The sequence below is a fragment of the Nilaparvata lugens genome, chromosome 7, assembly GCF_014356525.2.
Source record: "Nilaparvata lugens isolate BPH chromosome 7, ASM1435652v1, whole genome shotgun sequence".
NCBI classification, from domain to species: domain Eukaryota; kingdom Metazoa; phylum Arthropoda; class Insecta; order Hemiptera; family Delphacidae; genus Nilaparvata; species Nilaparvata lugens.
Genome location: NC_052510.1, coordinates 31,347,113 through 31,369,320, shown reverse-complemented (window position 1 = coordinate 31,369,320; position 22,208 = coordinate 31,347,113). Strand labels below are relative to the sequence as shown.

The window sequence follows — 22,208 nt, the reverse complement described above, 5'->3', positions numbered from 1 at the left end:
AAACTTTTTGAGAGAGGAGCTATTTATCTTACTTGAAGATGTACCTCTTCATTTATGCCAAAACATTTGGTTTATGCATGATGGAGCTCCAGCATGCTTCGGTGTTGCTGTTTGTGAACACCTAAATCACAGCTTTCCAAATCAATGAATAGGCCGAGGTGGGCCAGTACCATGGCCAGCTAGGTCACTAGACTTAAATCCTTTGGATTTTTATCTTTGGGGACACTTGAAAACTTTGGTAGGTATACAATACTCCGATTGAAGAACTCCGATTAAGGATTTTGAATGGAATAGAAATGATAAAGCAGACTCCTGGAATATTTGAATGGGTCCGACAATCGATGAGAAGACGTCTGAAAATATGCATTCAGAACAACGGAGGTCACTTTGAACATCATCTTTTGTCTTTTGGTATAAGTTAAATTTCATTTAGATATGTTACTTTTATATAAGAATCAAACTTTTCATAAAAATCCGAATATTTTATTTGCAATCAGCTACAACCTATTAGTTATTAGTATTCTCTCCTCATGAAACAGCAAATTTTTGTGGTTTAATGTACTACATAATAATAAATTTTATTCAACTCTTATCCAAAGGTAAACCTTTGGTTTACAAAGCTTACATGATTTTTTTCAGAATTAAATTCTCTACAATTTTTATTGCGAAAAATGATTTGTTTACTGGCCATTAAAGAAAGTTATTAGGCATCAAACGTAGAAGTCTGTGTTTTTCTACTTAGATTTTTTGCATATTTCAACTTTTTTCTCAAAAACTATTCACACTACAGCTTCCAGACTAGTTCTATTCAATTTTTAAGATATTTTCCCATATGAATCCAGCATAAGCTTTCTAAGAACTAGTCCCCAAACAATTTAGCATCGGTGTATTAATGCAGAGGAACTGAATTCTGGGCTAAATCTTTTACTCTGTATAGCTCGCTAATGAAGCGTTTATGGATATATGTTTATGAGAACTTTTTTTCTTATTTTTACCTCTACTATCACATATAAAATTATTTTATCATAATAAAATTAGTAGAATTGATGGTGATGTTGTGAAATCTCTCCATAATAAGAAAACAAAGATATTGTCAAATTTCACTAAAAATTTATTAAAAACTTTAAAACAGAACCATGGTTTCATGTAGTTAACCAACGCATCATCAGTACAGCTGATAATAAGAAAACAAAGATATTGTCAAATTTCACTAAAAATTTATTAAAAACTTTAAAACAGAACCATGGTTTCATGTAGTTAACCAACGCATCATCAGTACAGCTGATGATGCGTTGGTTAACTACATGAAACCATGGTTCTGTTTTAAAGTTTTTAATACAGAACTATGTAAATACAGAACTACTTAAATACAGTTACTAATACAGAACTAACTTTTAACTTTAAAACAGAACCATGGTTAACTACGTGAAACCATGGTTCTGTTTTAAAGTTTTGATGTGACAACGTCTTATAAATTGGTTTGCCGGGAGACACTTCAAGAAACTGCATTACGTTCCCACGTTATGCGCTCACAATGAGAGCGAGTGAGAGCGTTCGTTTCGGTTCACGGTCGTCTGGAAAGAGCACGAATAGGAGCAGTGGCGAGCAACGCAGCAGCAAGCCCAGCAACCCGAAGGCATTCACCTGGAGAGAGAGTGAAACGGAGCAGTCAACCTGCGCAGGCGCCGCAAGCAATCTCCTGCGACTGCGCCACTACTTCAAAATGTCAAGTCAATGGTTGTCTCTCTTGCTCTTAGGTGGGCGCGGGCTAACCATGCCCGAGTGGAAGGGACGCGTGCCTCTCACTCACTCTCATTGTGAGTTATTATTTCATCCTTCTTCCTACTATACGAATGAATATTCACATTAAAATTATTTTACCACTCAAAGTCGTTGTCAAGTAAAACTTTTGCCTGTATACCGACTTTACAGGCAACCAAGCAATTTTTTAATAAATGTTTAGTGAAATTTGACAATATCTTTGTTTTCTTATTATTTTACCATAGTTAAGAATCACTCTGTATATGATTCTGTACCTATTCTGTGCTATTACAATGCGGTGCTTCCTAAGGAGATGGCAGATTCTTGCGCCAGGGTACTATAGTGGGGTCCACGTTATAATGATAGTGGATAAATATAGAAGAATAGCGATGCCGATTCTCTGCATTGATCAATTATATTTCTTTACTGTCAAAAGCATAATTGTCATCGTTGTGGACCTAGAAAAGGATAGTACCACAGGCTTTGTTGAATGATAGACGGGTCGCATGAATTGGGAATATCTGGAACTCAAAATATCTTGCAGCTGGCCGGAATTGGAAATATATGGAACTCCGAATATGTTGACAGGCGGAACTCCGAATATCGTGCAGACCGGCGGAACTCAAAATATCTTGTCAGCTGGTGGAATTGGAAGTATGTGGAATTGGAAAATATATCGAATTCACTATATCGATCGTTATTAGGGAGACTGGTTAGATGTGAGATGAAACAAATTTATCGCAAAACAAATGAAGGGTTCTATAGTTAACCTAATATAAATTCATGAACACATCAACAGTCGTCAGTCTTGTTTGTTGAAACAGATAACAGAGTTTTGAAAGCTTGCATAATATGTATGAATATAATTAAAAAAAGAACGACAGACCAGGTCCAAAAGTATTCTATTCCCAAATTTTGATAATGAAAAACAAGTCCAAAAAGATCAGCTAAGTTGTTTCTACTGTTTAAAGTTCAAGTCCAATATTTCCATTGGAAATTAATATATAATGAGCTATGAATTACCCTAAGTGAGCTAATTAGTCCATATCATTCCAGAAAATAAGTCAGACATTTCGCAATAACAAACACATTACCAGTACTCCACTTTGGCACTGATATTCTGAGTTCCAGATATTTCCAATTCCGCCATCTGACAAACAAATAATTCGAGTTCCAGATACTCCCAATTCCGCCTAGCAACATATTTCGAGTTCCGGATATTTCCAATTCTGCTGTCTGACAAATATTCGGAGCTCCACCCAGCAACAGTTTTCAAGCATAGGACATTTAACATTGATATTTTGATTTCCAGATATTTCCAATTCCGCGGCCCCTGATAGACAAGGATAGCAAAACCAAAGTTGATCAAAATAATATACTGTCATTATAACGTGGACCTCACTTTTTTATAGCCAAGTTTCCATGCTGTATTATTTCATTTATTCTATTAATGATGATAAAAAAATTAATAAATAAGATGAAATTCTTTGGATAATAAAATATTTTATTGATTGATCACTAATTTCATTTTTTGATATTAGGGGGATAAATATAAAAAGTGAAATTTCTATGATAATTCATACTGTGCCCCTTTTACACCCACCATCAAATTACCTTTGTGTATTAGATATTGAACAGTTCTCGGACTTTTCGCTCTCTCTGTATAGACCCAAATGTGCACTGAGCCACAGAGAAGAAGAAAGAGCTAGAAGGAGAAGAAATTCCTTTCTACTTTGTGACTGAGCTCATCTCATCACAATCTATGCACACAAACAAGTTTGAATTACGCGCGGTTAGAAACTTCATAAATCCGGTTCTTATAAAAAAAAATAATAGATCATCTCAAATATCAAGAGATTAATTTTTAGTTTATAGAAATTAAAAAATACAAGATTGTGTCCGGTTTCTATATTTTACGATTTATTTTTTATATTTTATTCTCTGTACCGTTTGCTGTGTTGTAGAAGGCACTGGGTAAAGGAAGTAGACTGATTCAGAAGTTCTTTTCCGTCGATTCGCCATGACGGGGTTCAGTGAGAAGGTAAGTTTTAACGTAATTTTTGTTTTAAATGATTATATTCTCTAATAATTCCATATTAAATCCTATTTTGAACCATAAAATGATTAAACTTACAATTTATAATTGAATCAAACAATTCCCAATCCCAACTTTATTTTAGAAATTTGTAGCTGACCATTCATTCCACGTGGAATGAACATCATTTTAGTTCTGGTTGCATTTTATATTGCATATAAAGTTATTTGTCATTATTCACGTAAATCATCATTTACGTGTTCATATAAATATTTTCAATGATTCAAGGTCTCAGGGAGTTATTTAATTTGTCAGCCACTAAATGTACTTCAACATTACTTAGGTTATGTTGAACAATCCCGTTAGCCGTGTAACAAATACCTGATTGTTACATTGTTGCTACTATGATTTATTTTTATGCTGGGTTTAAAATTCGTGATTCTCAATTTTCAGATTTTGAAATTACTAGATATTTGTAAATTGTGATTTCAAGAGCACAAGGTATTACAGTAGCTACTACATTTATAGGCTAGACTGTCTTTTACTATAATTGCCCATATTATATTATTGGAACCCATAGTTTTTATAACACTGAGTTTAGTAATATCATTTTACATCTTTTGGCTAAACTTTAGGTGCAGTGCCAAAATACCTGTCATCAATTTTTTAGTTGGGTTAATTTTAGTATGTCATTTTAAACACAAAATCACTAGCCTAGTAATAAACGGCGTTCAGTCATCATAAATTAAAGAAATTAATTTTGTTTTACTAATTTCACTTCACGACATTTCAAACACTTTGAGTGTTTACATTAGGTTAGGAAAGCTTAGTTTAGAAAAGCATATGTTAGTAAAGTCTTGGTTAGGAAAACTCAGGTTAAGAAAAGATTCAGGTTAGGAAAATCATAATTTTTTGATGATTTCGATAATCTAAATAACTGCCACTTTATAAGTTGAATGCATGCAATTGTGCTACTTTAAACTTTGTTTATTTCAAAAACCATAGTGACCGCCGTTTAATTTTTGTGATTTTGTGCTCAAAATAACATACTAAATCGATCCCAACCGAAAATTTGTTGACAGGTATTTCGGCACTGAACCTAGAATTACACCCTTCTTTTTGTTATTTTATTCATTTTTTCTCTTTTCTGAATAAAACAACTTTGTTCCATTGTGAATCTTTGTCCCAGTGGTAATATGTAATTTTTTTGAATAATATCATAGATTAAAAAAAAATTAAAACGGGATTAATTAATTTAAAATTGAATATCTTGAAAAACAATGTTAATTCACTCACATTTTTTTAATTAGGCCATTCTCATAGATGGCAGGGGCCATCTCCTTGGCCGATTAGCGGCTCTTGTCGCCAAGACTATTCTTCAAGGCAACAAAGTTGTTGTAGTTCGAGCAGAACAGATTAACATCTCTGGTAACTTTTTCAGGTATGTCATCAATGATTTTATTCACTAGCAGTATTTATTTAAATAACCAAGTATGCTATTGTATAGATACCTCTATGCTGTTTTATCGTAGTAGATATTGTTATAAAATGTCAAAGCATTTCAGATTTGTTAAAAACGTCTTTATTTGTATTCTTTTAATTGTTATTTGTGTCATTGTTTCGTTCAATTTGAACTATTTATGAACAACTAACATTAATTTATTGATTTTTTTTAATAATAATCATTTCATATAATCAATCAGTTTAAATCATTTTATCCAATAAAATAGTTTAAAATTGCCAATTGATGAGATAATCACAGTCGAAATGAATACTTTTGATGACAAAACTCCTCTGATGGCTTCAGACCTAAGAATGTTGAATTTTTCAATCTTCCAACACAGAAGTCCCCTTTATTAGGAATTTTCTCATACTGAAATTTTATTCATCATCTTTTACCTTTTTTATGAAGGTTCATCTAGCTAGCATCTTCCTCGGTTTGGCGTAATTATTATACAACCTGAATCACACATTAACCTTTTGGATTTTTTATGACATAAACTCCAAGTAGTCAATGCTTTAAATTGCTTGGACTAAAAAAGTTGCAGACTCAGGATCTTTGGGGATTTATAAATACAGATTTATTGGGTTTGTTTTGCCGCAATGTACGCTACCAGTTAGTCTAATGTCTTCTAAAGGTGCGTACATATACGCGCCGCGAACATGTGCAATTCACTTTTAATCAGCTGCCTATATCTGTATTTTTACAGAAAAGGTAAGATACAGATATAAAAAGCTTGGCATCAGTTGATTAAAAGTGAATTGCTCATGTTCGCGGCGCGTATATCTGTAGGCACCTTTAGGCTGGCCAATAACGGTAGAACATGCATGCACATACTCAGTCGACTTACATTGTTGTGTTGTCACATCACAGCCAAACGCATCAAGCAATCTTTTTTGAGGTCATGTTTTTGTATCTCTGATTTTAGTTTATTTTTCCATTGCTGCTTTATTTAAGCTTAATTATTTATATTTTATTTGTAATTCCGCAGTGGTTTATTGTTATTGGTTGTTCATTTTAAGTTAGAAGCCTCTCGCTGATGACAACTGTGATGACAACAAAGTCAACTTTGTGTGAGCATGCAAGTTCTACCGTTAGTGGTCAGCCTCAGCAAAATTCTTACGAATACAAATAGGGGTTTCCTCCACCTTCTGTCTAAAGTGCTTACTTTACTCCCTGGAACATAATACTAAAGTGTCACTTTTTCGCTCTTGGGACGAAAAGACAGAAAAACTCCCTAGGGCGTAAAAGTAACTCTATTTAAATAACATGGGTAACATCTCTATTTTAAAAACTTACATTTGAAGATGGTCTAACTTACATTTTAGATGGTCCAATTTCAGATGAGGAAACATAATAGAGGTGTCTGTCATTGAGTCAACTGAATTCAATACCTCAGATATTTGATCAACTCATGAAATATATGTTTGTATGATATTACATACTTAATATTAGTAAACAATAAAAATATAATTATACATATTTTTAAATATTTTATTCTATTCTCAAAACACCAGCCAATAAATATCTTTTGTTTGATTCAAATCTGAAACGCGCGAACTGGAGTCAGCAGCCATTGTTGATAGTCGGCCAGCTGATAATTGATACAACTTTTGCCGATAGATAGCACAATCGGCAGTGCCAACCAGACGACCGGATTTTAGGTTTTAGATTTTAGGTTATGTTGTAAAAAAAAACATTGTCATCAATAACGTGAGTTATTAAAATTAGGAGTTTCTATAAAAAAATGTAGGTGGAGGAAAATTGTCGTGTACATCACGAGTGAAAAATGCTTTTTCTCACTCGGCTTCGCCTCGGGCTTCAAACTTTTCCCCTCGGGGAGAAAAAGCGGTAAAAAAGATGACTTTTAGTTAGAACAATGTTTGAAACTTTGCAACTAACTAACATATTTTTACTGGTGATATTTTTCATAGTTTTTGGATTCTTATACTTTCAAGTTATCAAAATAAAAACGTTTTCTCAAGAAATTTATTTTTCCGATTATCACTTTTTGAGGTATGAGCGCCCAAGTTTTTTTAATCTTTGGGCAGATCATTTAAAATTTGGTGAAAGATAAATTTATGAAATTTCGAGTATAAATTTTTCATTGTAGTTGATTGTTGAAATGTTGGTTGAATAAAAAATCCTGAATATATCAATTTTTGAGAAAGTCATTCCTTTTTCAAAAATGGCCAAAAATAACTGAAGGCTGAGTATATTTGAAAATGGATTAACTTTCTCAAAATGTGATATATTTAAGAAATTATGATCAAGTGTTGATTCTATCAACACTAGCATGAAGAATATAGCCTATCCTCAAACTTTCATGAATGTTTCTTACCGAATTTCAAATATTTCCTAAAATTTTATAGCCGCTTATATCTCAAAAATAATAATCTGAAGAAAATTTTGTGGGAATTTTTTTTTTGATAGCTTCATAGAATACAAATTGAAAACTGATGAATATCACCAGTAAAAGTATTTTTAGCCTGTTGCACAGACGTAAAATTAGCTTTTTCCCTCTAACTATTGACCATCACTGTCAGTGACAACTAACTTTGTCTAAAAAAAACTAGGGCCTATTGGCTTTCAAATGCAACCGATTTTTTTAAACATATCAAGATCAACATAAAACGTTCAATTCAAACTAATGCTTCCAACTAAAACATATTTTTCAATTACGGTATGTCAAGTTGTATTGTAAATAGTAGTTATTTGAATTTGTGGAAAAAGGAATGAAGTGTTTGCCAGAAACTTGCTGCCAAATTATTAAATTCGTTTAAAAATAGACTATTGATCACCACATTTATTTACCACCAAATTGATTTGTAGACTACACTATTTATTCAAATACGCATCATAAAGGTGCGTACAGACTTTCGCTCTGCTCCGCAATCGAACGTCACTAAAGGAGATCGATTGATGATCGAAGGGGGAGCAAGAGTGGAACGCGAGAAAAGCGTGTAACAGAGGTCGAGCTTGGCTAGCTCCTAGGTCGAACGTTAAACTAACCAATAGTTGCGTATGCGTGGTAAACGTTTTTGTTTGTAATCTTTGTTAATAGTTACGATCTCTCTGTGTTAGCAAATAAAATTGTCAAAATTAATAATAAATTATTAAATTAAATAATATAAAGTAGTAAAAGCATTTATTATAATAGGTACCGGCATATTTGTAGCATTTAGAAGAAAGAAGCCGAACTCCCAACCAAGCCTTTCACCTTTTGAAACATTGACAGAAATTAACTTTTATAATAAAGTATTAAAATAAATGCAATTATCATAATATTTCTTATAAATTTATAATATAAACATAATGTATTATTAGGCTACCCAGAAATCCCCTAGTTAGAATATTTTATTTAGGCTAGTTTTGTCATCCGATCAGCTGGATTGAACGTTTCACATTTGTGAGGTTAGGTTGTAGCGAAGTCAACAATAAGAAAAGAGCGGATCGATCATATTTCGAACCTCTATCGAACCCTAGCGTGACATCTCGCGTAACGTTCATGATCGGAGCGAGTGCGTAGCGTATTGGAGGCGCGTATATCTGTACGCACCTTTAGACTAATCTAGCTATCTTATGTGCTAATTGTATATACGTTTTTCTTCTATCATGAAGTATCAGAGTAGAACCAAAATGTATTGCTAGATGATGAAAATTTATTTTGAACTGAGTCTTTCTTGATGACCACGTTCATTCACCACCCACTTATCTGATAGCATGTCGATTACTAATTTGAAATTTTTAAACATGAAAATCTTTATGATACTTGATAATAATGATTCTTTACTTGAAATCTAGGAATTATGATTTTTTATCAACTGAGTCTTTCTGGAAGACCACGTTCATTCACCACCCACATTTCTGATGGTATATCTTTGGAGATACTTACCTGGCCTTTTCTATTATATTGACCTTACTTTTTTACGTTTGTATAATTTGTCTTTGTTTGTATGATTTATCTTAATAAAAATATTCTGAAATCACTTGCCAAATGATGAAACCACTAGTACCAGAGTCTTTCTTGATGACCACGTTTATTCACCACCCACATTTCTGATGGCAATTGACTGCAGTTAATTTTTCATTATAACACTTCTAATCGAGAAATAATGGCTTTTTATGTAATTTATCTTCATATTTTGCAACCACTGTAGTAGTTGATCTGTTTCATAGCATTGAAGACCTTCCTCTTGTAATACAGTATTGGGTTTGCCTGCCATGTGATGAGAAGTATTATTATTATTCTGAGTCTGTCTTGATGACGACTATTGTATTCACCACCCACTTTTCTGATGGCTCAATTCTCCATAGATTTGCGAATTATAAAAAAGTGTTGTGTAAAAAGTAGTTTTCATGAAGAAAATATTTTCATAGTCTTCAGTTTTGTATGTTTTCTTAAATTATGCTACTGGTGTAAATGATTTCTGTCATTTAAATGCCAAATGATGAGTAGTATTTGTCTGCGTCTTTCTTGATGACTATGTATTCACTACCCACATCACTGAAGGCATATTAGAATACTAATTGAATTTTTTCCCATCAAAATGCAACAAATTCACACTACTTTTGTTCACTGATGTATTGCGAGTTTCCAACTTGCGTTATCGTTTATCTAGATGTAATCGTTTAAATTTACCAGTTTTTTTACATACATGGGTTTCAATGTTGCTATTAATTTTGTTTTATTAAAATTGTCAAATGATGATGGAAGATGCCTGAGTCTCCCTTGAAGACCATATTTTTTCACCACTCACCAATTCTGATGACAATTATTTCTATTCAATGTAAATCAAACTTATTCATCTATTACTGTTACTAATGCTAGTTTGTTAACGCAAATTGAACTGTTCGTTTAATTGAGTTGAAAACAGTTGTAGGCCCTATTGAAAACTTGATAGTTTAGTAGAGTTGCAATTGAATGACAGATTGAACTGTTCGTTTAATTGAGTTGAAAACAGTTATATTGAAAACTTGATAGTTTAGTAGAGTTGCAATTGAATGACAGATTGAACTATTCGTTTAATTGAGTTTTGAACAGTTGCCTTGAAAACTTGATAGTCTAGTAGAGTTGCAATTTAATGCAATTTTTTTATAGATTCCATTGGGATGTGTTTCACCCGAACTCAAAATTGTTTAATTTTAATTGAATATATAACTTTCTAATGTAGTTAATATCATATTATTATTGTTGTTGTTTGCAGGAGTAAACTCAAATACCTGTCTTTCTTGAGAAAACGTTGCAATGTTAACCCAGCTCGCGGCCCCTTCCACTACAGGGCACCAAGCAAGATCTTCTTCAGAACAGTCAGGGGTGAGTGTCATGCCGTATGCTATTTTCCATTACTTGAAAATTCTGCAGATAGTCTAATAATTTACCCGCAATCAACCACAGATTAATAGATTAATAACATTGCATTGTTGTCTGATTTCCTCATTGATACTCGTGGCACCGTTTCCATTCATAACGTCGCCACTTCTTAGCGTTACCACTTGAGTAACCCTGATGAAATTCAGTAAACTTGTGACTGGGGGCAAGTTTTTCTTGATACTAAATCATCTTCTCATCTGTCTTGCTCATTGCAATAATATTTTTGTAAAAATCTTTTAATTTTAAGATTTACTTGATAGACCCTTTTGAGAAAAATTTGTAATTTTTATCACAATATAGCACCAAATTGGTTTCCTATCAATATTATTTATCCCAATTACTGAAATTGATTTAAAACATAACTCCTGAGAACGAAACAAGAACTCGCTGACTGAAGTGCCTAACAATGAACTTATCTTTAATAATCAATTGATTTCTTCTACAACAGGCCTAACTATCTTCTAATCGATTTGTAACAATTTGTTTAGAAATGAATTATTTTTATGACATTGAACTCAATGCTGTTTTATAGAATTTTAGCCGTGAAGCTGTTGGTCTTGGCTATACCGAGAAGTTACCTGATATGCAATTAAGTTTTGCCTTAGATTTTAATTACACAAATTGTTTCAAGTAGATAAATAAAACATATTTTAAAATGAAAAACAAAATACGTCGTTCTTTCTACATTTTTTTTATCTAAGCAAAATTAAAATAGAATTCCCACTCAACCATGATGATAAGAGCATTGCAAATTGAGTAATCTATATAATCTATCTGTAATATAATGAAGGGAAAAATTGGCTTATAAACGTAGGGATAGAAAATTCACGAATGACGCATCATCACTTCTGAAATACTGGACTGATTAACTTGAAATTTTGCGTATTGATTCTTAATTTAACGAGGATGGTTAGATTATAGGCCTATTTTAAATTCTTCAAGATCCTAGTACGTCAAGTTTTTAATTAGACCGTTGCGGAGTACAGGTTACCTGCTAGTTTGTGAATAAAACTATGTAAATAGAAAATACAACAAAGTTGATTGAGCTAGATTATTCTGGAAAAAGTTGTTTGTAAGTTTAAAAAAGTTATGCTGAAAATACAACAAAGTTGATCGAGATAGATAATTCTGGAAAAAGTTGTTTGTAAGTTTAAAACCTAATAAATATTCAAAAATGTGACAAAATACGTTATGTGCTAATTACGTTATTTAGAGGTTTTACTGTTTTGTTTTTCTTTCATTGTGCAATAATTTTTCAATAAATTATGACAACAGTTTTGATTTGTTGAAAATGAATAATGTTTTCGTTGATTGGATTAGGAATGATTCCGCACAAAACTGACCGCGGCAAGAAGGCGCTGAAGAGGCTGAAGGCGTACGAGGGCATCCCGCCGCCATGGGACCACCGCAAGCGGATGGTGGTGCCAGGGGCGATGCGCATCGTGTGCCTGAAGCCAGGCCGCACCTACTGCCACCTGGGCCGACTCAGCCACGAGGTCGGCTGGAAGTACAAGGACGTGGTCAGGGCGCTGGAGACCAAGCGCAAGCTCAGGGCTGTCTTCGACATCAGGAACAGGAACAGCCTAAAGGTTTGTAGTTACAATGCTAATATTTCCAATTGAAACTTACTTTAGAGCTTGGGACAGGCGATTCACAAGAGTGTGCATTGCCAACCAATAACTGGAATCAGTATAAATCGTAGAAACAGCTATAGTCCGAAAGATATCACTTAACATGAAGAGGGGAAACCTATTTCTCCCTCTACAGTTTGTAGCATGTGGAGAGGAGTTAGCCTGCTGCGCACAATTGGATGCTGATACAAAAATAGGGAGAATGCTATTTGGTAGTGGGAGTAATTAGTGAAGGAAAGAGCATTGGGTCTCTCTGTCTTCGAGAGAGAGCCGTGTAAAAAGTAATAATAACACTCGGACTATAGCTACTACAGTAGAATTGTTTTGATTCAATAACAAAAGCGTACTTGCATCGTTGAATCGTTTCTGGATAAGGCTGTCTGACAATAAATTAGGTTAGCACGAAGTAGCGCATAGCAACCATTGGTATGATTCTAGGATTAGGTTACTTGGTTACTAGTGATGCTCTGTGGATTTAATAAGAATCGTTCTTACAGCCGAACATTTCCTTCTCATTAATTGAAATCTCATTCCATTTTGGAATGTTTCTCTAGTCATGTATTCCTTTATTATTGTACCAGCACTTGAAACTGAATAACGTTATGTTATTATTATCATTTCTCTGCTGCTTGTTTAACTAATATTGATAATTGTATGACTTTCATCAGTCCCTGAGTCCCTGTGGAGTCCCTGATGGAAGTTCCACTTCGCCGAAATATATAAGTCCCCGTCACAGGGCCTCATAACGGGACCGACAGTTGAAGTTTCTAATTTAACTGAACTCCTATTCATCTTATAACCTAAGCTTGAGTTGGTCTATCTTAATTTATTTTTAACTGCGTAACATTCACATTATCTGAAACGTTCTGTGTATTGCATTTGGATTGAGTACTTAGATCTATAAAATATTATTTTAGGGGAATAGAATCCATCCATAAATATCGACTATGGTAGTGTTTGGTTGAAACAACGACCGACATAAATTCCAATAATTATTCTGTTATGATGATCTATCAAGGTTTCGCTAATATCACTGATTTTCCGTGATGATTCCTCTTGGCAGACTGAACAGTGTACATACTAACATACGATTGATAAAGAGTAATTTTATGAGTTAATTTGGTATTTCATCCATTGTAATACAGCCTATTAAGGATGTTATTGAAAATGTAAAAAAATTATTGGTTTTGTCATGATGATCCAGAAAGGTTTCGCTAATTTCTCTGAAATTTTGTGACGATTCCTCTTGGCAGACTGAACAATTTTGTAAAAATAATTTGACATTGATTTTTGAGGATTGGTAAACACATACACATTTAATATACGTTTTACTTGAGTACGGAAAATAAAAATTGTGTATAGATATAGAGTACAAATTCTTATTGATTGTACAGATTTTTTGTGACACCAATTACGTTTTAATTACCTACATTATTTGAAAATTGTGATGAAATCATCACTCCGAAATATAGAACAATCTTTTAATAATATTAATTAAAATAAGAAATTTCATAATACCCATGCTTGAACTGAACACCAATAATGTTCAATTTCATTACTTTTTACCTTCATTATTTGATATCTTCATCATCTAAAGTGATTAAACGTTTATGTTGTAATTGAAACTATTTCTATTATTGTGAATTATCTGGTTTCAAATTAAAGACTCCGGGAATCTCTTGATAATCACATAATAGCTCACAAGTCTGATCACCAATGATGCTCATTATTTTACCTACATTATCTGAAGGCTATGATAAAATCAATCACTTATCTGAGGTATCAAAGTGAGCTGCTCTGTATTCTGTATTGATGCAATTTATTTTAGTCGAAATTTTACTCCATCCTAGTTGTTGTTGAAAATGGGATTTAACTTGGACTTTTAAACTGGTTATTATTGCCAGCATTGGAAATTACATCAGCACCAATGATGTTAATTATTTACCTACATTATTTGATCACTGTGATAGAATCATTATCTGAGGTGTTGAACATTTCCAAAAGTTAGTCAACATGAATTTCTAGATAAATAAAAATACTATAATAAAAATAATGTTACTACTCTGGTTAAAAGTCTTGATTTTTCAATTTATAATATTTTGAAAGAAACATTATGGAAACTGAATATAACCCGAATTCAGTTGTTTTGTCTAAATCTCCACGCTCAGATCAATGGATAATCCATTTGGATTTGAAACGTATCTATTTCAAATTATTTTGTACAATACGTTTTTCATGTATCTCATGTTGTCTATTTTAAAGTTTTATTTTGATTGAAAAATAGAGATACTGTATTGAATTTGAATAATTCCTGCACAGGTATTGTATACATCAAGCATGATAAAGGTCTTCGGATTTTCTAATTGCTAGTATCAATCGAATGAAATACTGTAACAGTAATTTTTTATTTATAGTAATAATTATTTTACTTGGTTTTTTTTCTTCAGAAATTGACGAAGCAGGCGGGCGAGAAAATCCAGAAGCGTGCTGAGCCCTACTCTAAGATCATAAAAAGCTATGGTTATCAATAAGAAGTTTTCTATTTGAATAAAATTTTAAAATTGAAACTGATTGTTATTTAAATTGAAACTGAATCTTCAAATGCTCTTGATAGATTTATAGTGGGAGATCACCCTTTTATTCCTTAACCTTCTTCCTTCACCCTTCCTACTCCGAAATAAATTTCTGTACTGCTGAGCAGTTAGGGGTTATGTGAACCGTACATACCTAATGACTGAAATGTTTGAAAGCATCCCTCTAGATTTTTGCGGGTGTATTTGATACATTCATCTATTCATTATTCATACTTATTTATAATTATTGAAATGTTGGAGAGCATCCCTCTATTTTGCTGTGGGTTTATTTCACGCTGAAAATGATGGCCACAAGACTTACACGATTGACCTTCAAAACGCAACTTTGTGGCTAAGGGTAAGTGCTTAATGGAGCGGCGATGTTAGCTTCAAGCTTGAAATTGATGAATATTGAGAAGTGTGTTTTGGTACAATTATTGATTCAATACTTGATAAGTAATGATATTCTAGCAAAGAACCAATATGGCTTTCAAAAATCTAAAAATACTAATTATGCCCTATTTGAGGTACGGTAACCAGATACGTAATAGAAGCAATAAAATTGAAAATTATAGTAATCTTTCCTCGACTTTGCTAAAGCATTTGATTCGGTCGATAGGGGAAAGTTTTTGAAAAGACTTTCAGCTATGGGAATTTTGGGGTGGTTTAAAGGTACCTTTTCTTGGTTTCTCGCATAAAACTCAAAAACTGTATGCTAAGGACTTTACTGTCATATAAAAAAATGAAGCTTACATAATTTCCTACAATATTCATCCTACAACTTTTTTCATAATCTCTACTTTTCGAGATATTCGCTCTTGAAGGTGTGACATTTTTGAAAAAACACGTTTGCCACCGATGTTTTTTCTATTTTTGCTCATAACTTTTTTAAAATCAATGCAGATTATGAGCCTATATAGAGCATTAAATTTTCTTCAATTTGATGTATAATATATTTCACACATTTACGATTTTCCCTACACCTTTTGCAGCAGCTTCAGTGTTGAGTGTGAAATTTCTATTTTTGCAATAATAGACCAATCGACAAAGGAATTTGGAGGGAAGTTTTTAAACAACATTTTTGACGTTGCTGCTTTGTTGAGAGTAGTTAGGAGAATACATGAAAAGTCCCTATTCCTAACTCATGATTGTGTATAGGGGATGAGGGTGGTTTAAAAGTTGCATTTTTCAGCGTTCTGCTTCGACGCTCATATCTTGAGAACAATGCGTTCAACCGACATAATTAACCATTCAAAAATGAAGCTTGATAAATTCGCTACACTTTTTGTTCAGTGGAATTTCGTGATATTCTCATCAGTTCCCGAGATATTCGCTATTGAAGGTGTGTTATTGTTGAAATAGCAGGTTTTTATCCAATGTTCTGCTCATAACTCTCCAACACACCAACAATGCATAAAAAAACTGATGCTTATCGTAGGTTTGTAGAACATTGAATTCTCTTTGAAATGATGTATTATTTCACTATTCCAAGTTTTTTCTTTCTTGTTATAGCAGCTTCAATGTAGGGGGTGAAATTTTCATTGCTGCAACAAGTGTCAACTCAGCGGTTCCACACCTTCAAAAATCTGGTGTGGCGCACTCTCTCAACTTTCCTTGCCGTTATGAAAATTTATCACCTGACGCTAGTGTTCACGCGCATCTCAAGTCTACTATTTGAAGATCCAAGCCAGCTGGTGACAGGACAATAGGAGGTTGGTAGCACTGGGGGCTACTTGAAAGTCGACTCAGAGGAGTGTCTCGGTTTTTTGTGATATTTTACCTGTTTTATAACATATTCCATTTGATCTGTGTTTTATCTGGGACGGTATAGTATACCCTGCAACTGTGTGTGTAAACTGTCGGCAGTGAGCTGGATAACTTAACACTACATCAGTCAATCTATTTTCTAACCTAAAAGGATATTTGAAGAAATCTGGCTTTTGATGGTATTCGTTTGTTTTGAGATGAACTTTGACCTTCCTGCGTGAACGCAATAGATTGAATTTTCCCCAATTATATCTGGGTAACCGAATTGTGAGCAGTTATTGAAAGAAATCTCCATTTGCTTTGTGTCGCAACTTATAAGCAAAAATGATACAAACTATTCCACTGTGGTAATCTTGGTTTTAATTGTGATTGCTTCGAATGCCTGAATCTGGTGATTGGAGGATACGGATGCGGATGCTGGCGTGGAGAAAGGCAATACAGTTCGGCTGCTCCCGTCACCTGAGTCTCCTTTTCAACCGGCTTCGTGTCTGATTCGAACCGAGGGTGGACTCGAGTGGTGGATCACTATCTCTTATCTTATCGGCTGAACTTTCTTTCTAGAAAAGTGTGATTGTTGTGTCAACGGGCTCGTTTTCGGACAGTATACTCCTATATAGATAAGTAACGGACCTTAATATTGTAATATTGCTTGACTGTTATCAATTTTCCATTTCATATTTCTCTTTTATTATGTTTTCACTTGCATTTTAGATAGCCTTCTGTGATTCCAATTGAATAATAGTATCATAACTCTATTTAGGAATTATTGCTTTCCTTCTTTATAAAAATATATCACAATATTAAATAGCCTAAATCAATAGTAGTTTGAAATCAATAAGTGTGCTTTATAAGATAGGTAGCCTACAATATCATAACGCATAATTTTCCTATACTTACGACACGTCTTGTAGTGTGTTCTCTTTCTGCTTAATTACTCAATTGGGAAATGGATAATTTCACGCTGAGTCTGACAAATAAAGGGAACACCAAGCTTATTTACTGTGACTTTTCCTATAGAAAATCGTTTCAGAATCTTTCTGGTGAGATTCAATGGCGTTGTTTATCAAAGTCGTGCAAAGCGTCTCTAAAAACTGACAAAGCAATATCTAAAATAATAGAAATAGATTCTGCTGCTTCACATAAACATAATCATCCCCCGCAATGTAATAATAAAACGGTTGATGAACATGTTGATTTATCAGTGATCATTGATGAGGATACTGATCGGGATCGCCCCCACCTAGTTACAATTGACCCGTTGTTGGCTTCATCCGGAGCTGCCTTATCTTCTACACCAGTATATGATAATAAGGGTAAACCGTCTACTGGATTTGAGTACGAACAACATTCACTTCACTCTCTTGATGGAAGTGTTTGCTATGAGGGAAACAATTCTGATAATGTTTGTGATAAATGTTCTGTTAATGTTGGGGAGTTGAAAAGGAAAATGCAGGCATTGTCTGAGGAAAATGCTCGTTTGTTAGTGCAGTGGCATGCTGCAATAGATCGGTCCATTGTTAATGATAGGATTATTATGGAGTTGAATGATAAGACAACTATTGATTTTGGGACTCAAACAGACGATAAAGAAGGAGGGGAGGACTCTGTTGCTGCTATCTTGTCAAGCTGCAGAGCAGTGAAGGCAGGTGCGGTGGGAAATATTATTAGTGATAATCTTGATTGGAAAAATGTATTTCTTAATAAGATCTCTGAACTAGAAAATGATTTGAAATTGAATGAAAAGCTATTGACAGATGTGGGAAAGAATGTTGGTTTGGCGAAATTGGTTTTGAATAGTTTCCACAGATCATGCTCCTTGATTAATGCTGCCTGCAGAGATGTCAGTTCGCTTAGTGGGTTTGGTCACAAAGTAGGAGGAATCCTCTTCTCTGTGTGACGCCTGTGATCAAAATAGCGAGATGACTAGTTGTCGGGGAGACAGGTTGAATTTGAATTTGAATTTATTCCATCACTGCATGTACAATAAAATTGTATGGCAATCGTCAATTACATAATAAAATTTTATACATTGTTTAAAGCTATTAGTTCATTTAAATTATAGAAGCATTTTTCTTTCAACCATTCTTTCAGTCTACTTTTCAAATTCACTGAATTGTCCATATGTTTAAGGTGTTGAGGCAGGGAGTTGAGTATCTTCTTACTGATGTGACTAGGATTTTTTTCATAAAACGCCGTCCTGTGTTGTTGTATCCTGTATGAGTTTCTCGATCGGGTGTTGTAGTTGTGGAGGTCGGCACCTCTTGACCACGATGATGCGTGTTTGAGGCCGAAAGCCGCGGATTCGAGAATATACAGAGAAGGCAAAGTGAGTATCCCTGTTGCTCGGAATAATGCTCTGCATGATGTTCTAGGTGGTTTCTTCAGCATTATTCTAAGTACTCTTTTTTGCGCTCTGAACACTCTGATCATTTCTGGTGACGTGCCCCAAAACAGCAACCCATAGGTAAGGAGAGGCTGGAAGTAACCGTAGTACGCCGAAAATACTATTTGCTGGTGCATTGTTTTTGACAGTCTAGAGATTGCAAATGTGGCCTTACTGAGTTTCTTCATTAAGTTGTGAATGTGGTCATTCCATTTCAATCCAGAATCCATTTTTATTCCCAAGAAGTTGCAGACATTTGCCGGTTCGATCTGTTGGAGATCAATTCCAAAATCAAAGATGACTGGTTTGTTGAGATGAGTTATGGAGAAGCTGAGGTAGCATGTCTTCTTGATATTCACCTTAAGAGCATTTGCTTCACACCAATTGTGGATGCCATCTACTACCTGTTCTCCTCGATGTTGTAACTCCTGATTAGTATCTCCTATAATGAGGAAATTGGCATCGTCGGCGAACATAACACTGCTGGCTCCTTCTATATTGCTTGGGAGATCGTTGATGTATAATGAGAACAATATCGGGGCAATAATTGTTCCCTGCGGCACTCCTCTCTTCAACTTTCCAAATTTAGATCTGTATCTATGATTTTCTACTTGCTGATTTTCTGCTTCAATTTCAACGACCTGTGATCTTTCTGTTATGAATGACCTCAACCAATCAAATGCTGATCCTCTGACTCCATAGTAGTGAATCTTTTCCATTAAGATATTGTGATCCAGGCTATCATAGGCTTTTTGAAGGTCAATGAACAATCCTAACGCCTTTTTATTATCATCTAGAGCCTCATATATTCTAAACAGGAACTCATTTACGGCATCAGTGGTGGATTTTCCTTGCTGAAATCCAAATTGGTATGGAGAAAGAACTTTATTCGATTTAAGGTGCTCTGTTACTGTTCTTTCTGCTAGTTTTTCTAATAACTTTGAGAAGCAACTTGTAATTTGTACTGGTCGGAAGTTGCAAACCTCCTCAATTGCTCCCTTTTTATGGATAGGAATCACTCTGCCAAGTTTCAGTTGGTGAGGAAAGGTTCCTGTGCTGAATGACAAATTTATTAATGTTGTTATAGGTGCACATATTGGGCCAAAGCATTCCTTTAATATCCTACAAGGTACATCATCTAATCCGCTTGTCATTTTGCTCTTTATTTGTTGTACCGCACAAGATACGTCGTGGTCCAAAAATACAGGGAATCTTTCCAATACATTATTGACATGTTCCACATTTGCTAGCTGCTCTTTAAAGGATAGCTGAGTGCTGGGTTGACTATCTGCGACATTTAAGAAGTACTCATTACATTTATTTGTAATATCATGCACTGAATTCATTCTAACTCCATCTACTGCTACTGGGTACTTCTTTTTTGTAGTATTGGCAACCGTTTCCCTTTTTATTAAATTCCATATTGATTTGGATTTATTTTCTGAAGAGGCTAGCATCTTTTCTGCATGAGCTTTTTTTGAGTGATTCATCAAATGACGAATCAGTTGAGACAGGTTAGCAAGTCTATCTTTGATTGCCTTATTGTTTGGAAACATTTTTTTAAACAGTAGGAGGTCTTTTTTGTCATCACAAGCATGTTTCAGTAGAGGAGAAGCCCATTCAATATTTTTCTTCCTTGTCTTTCTTTTCCTGTAAACAATAGGGAAAGATTCATTGAAAGCTTTGCAGTACATCTCGAGAAATTTATCAAACTTTCCATCCAGGGAACCCTCAAAATCGATAGCCTCTGACCAATCCAAATTCTGCAACTTTCTCTGGAATTTCTGTTTAGCATAGTCCGAGAATACTCTTGTTGAAAATAGCTTGCCTTCATTACAATCTGCTTCCGTCATGGTATATTTGATTACCTGGGCGTAATGATCAGATAGTCCCAGCTCTATTACATCCACATCCTTAGTCTCTATCAGTTTTGAAACAAAACAAACGTCAATCAAGGTTGACGACGTCTCAGTGACCCTAGTACATTCCCTGACAATGCCTCTCAAACCAAAAGCCTCAAACAATGATTCAAGTATCTTTCTTCTGGTTGATTGCTCCATGAAATCCACGTTCAGGTCTCCCATCACCATGTATCCTTCAAATTTGTTTGCCAACCTTGACAAGATCACCTCCAAGTCGTCAATAAAATGGTTAAAATCACTGTTAGGTGATCTATATATGCATACTATTGCATATTTCTTGTGCTGCACTAGGGCCACTTCTAAGGTTGACAGCGACCCTTTGAAATTCTGTATCGGTTCAAAACTCACTGCCTATATTATTAAAGGTTCGTACCGGCACTCAACCAACTGACCCAACTCCCATTTGACCCAACCTACCACTAGACCCAATTTTTTAAAAAAGAGAAAAACCGAAAAACCATTTGACCCAATAGACATCTGACCCAATATACCATTTGTCCCAACTCTATGAATATCAAAAAACCAACTGACCCAATTGACATCTGACCCAACCCACTTGACCAACTACTGTGCTGCACTCTGGCAAAACGTCTGCAATGTTCCAGGCTTGGTTACTCTCTACCTACGGTCTACTCTTCAGGTAAAAGTCTAGAAGGCCTTGAAACCAAGCACAACTGTTTTGACCATTGATATAGAGAATAGGATTAAGAAGAGCGAAGTCCGCTATGATGCCACTGCGCTAGTGTAGCTACCAGAAATTTCGGGCAAGAAGTCGGGTATTTGTATTCGCTGTGTAGAAAAAGAGCCTTTTTCAAATGATAATATTTTTCTATTGAAGCAATAAAAAATATTCAAAGTATGGTAGTTTCATGCAGTGCTTATGGATGTACGAATCTGCATGCGCCAGATAAAAATATTTCTTTTCATACATAAGTATTTTTATATTTTCATCTGTCAGTTTCATGCAGGCTAAGCCTAGTGCCAATGATCGTTTCAAGGAATATTGTGCTTAAGTTGATTCATTACATTATTTGCAAGTAATAAAATATAAGTTTCGGTAATATTATAATAAATATTTTATTTCCATAGATCCATATAGGTATCCATATTCCATTCCATTAATTTGTCTTATATTGTAATATTTTGTGAACTATGAAAATAGTATATGCTAAATTTGTATCATAAAAAATATTATTTGCTAAAATTGTCTATAAATTCTTCATCATTGCTATTGTTTTATTTTTCCCGTTCTTATAATATG

At 34.3% G+C, this 22,208-nt stretch overlaps 1 protein-coding gene and 3 non-coding genes across 4 annotated transcripts; all 4 read left to right on the top strand.

Annotated features, from left to right (window-relative positions):
* The first annotated feature begins 3,711 nt into the window (after nucleotides 1-3,711).
* LOC111050794 (60S ribosomal protein L13a) lies at nucleotides 3,712-14,869 on the top strand. The gene is made up of 5 exons (XM_022337157.2): nucleotides 3,712-3,802; nucleotides 5,107-5,237; nucleotides 10,505-10,614; nucleotides 11,992-12,260; nucleotides 14,750-14,869. The coding sequence occupies exons 1-5, from the start codon at nucleotides 3,782-3,784 to the stop codon at nucleotides 14,831-14,833; spliced, it is 615 nt and encodes a 204-aa protein (XP_022192849.1). The 5' UTR covers nucleotides 3,712-3,781; the 3' UTR covers nucleotides 14,834-14,869.
* Nucleotides 13,300-13,374, top strand: LOC120352575. Its single transcript, XR_005571931.1, has one exon. It is a non-coding gene; the product is annotated as a small nucleolar RNA SNORD53/SNORD92 (small nucleolar RNA).
* On the top strand, nucleotides 13,490-13,564 carry LOC120352576. Its single transcript, XR_005571932.1, has one exon. It is a non-coding gene; the product is annotated as a small nucleolar RNA SNORD53/SNORD92 (small nucleolar RNA).
* LOC120352574 lies at nucleotides 14,222-14,292 on the top strand. Its single transcript, XR_005571930.1, has one exon. It is a non-coding gene; the product is annotated as a small nucleolar RNA SNORD34 (small nucleolar RNA).
* Nucleotides 14,870-22,208: the final 7,339 nt, after the last annotated feature.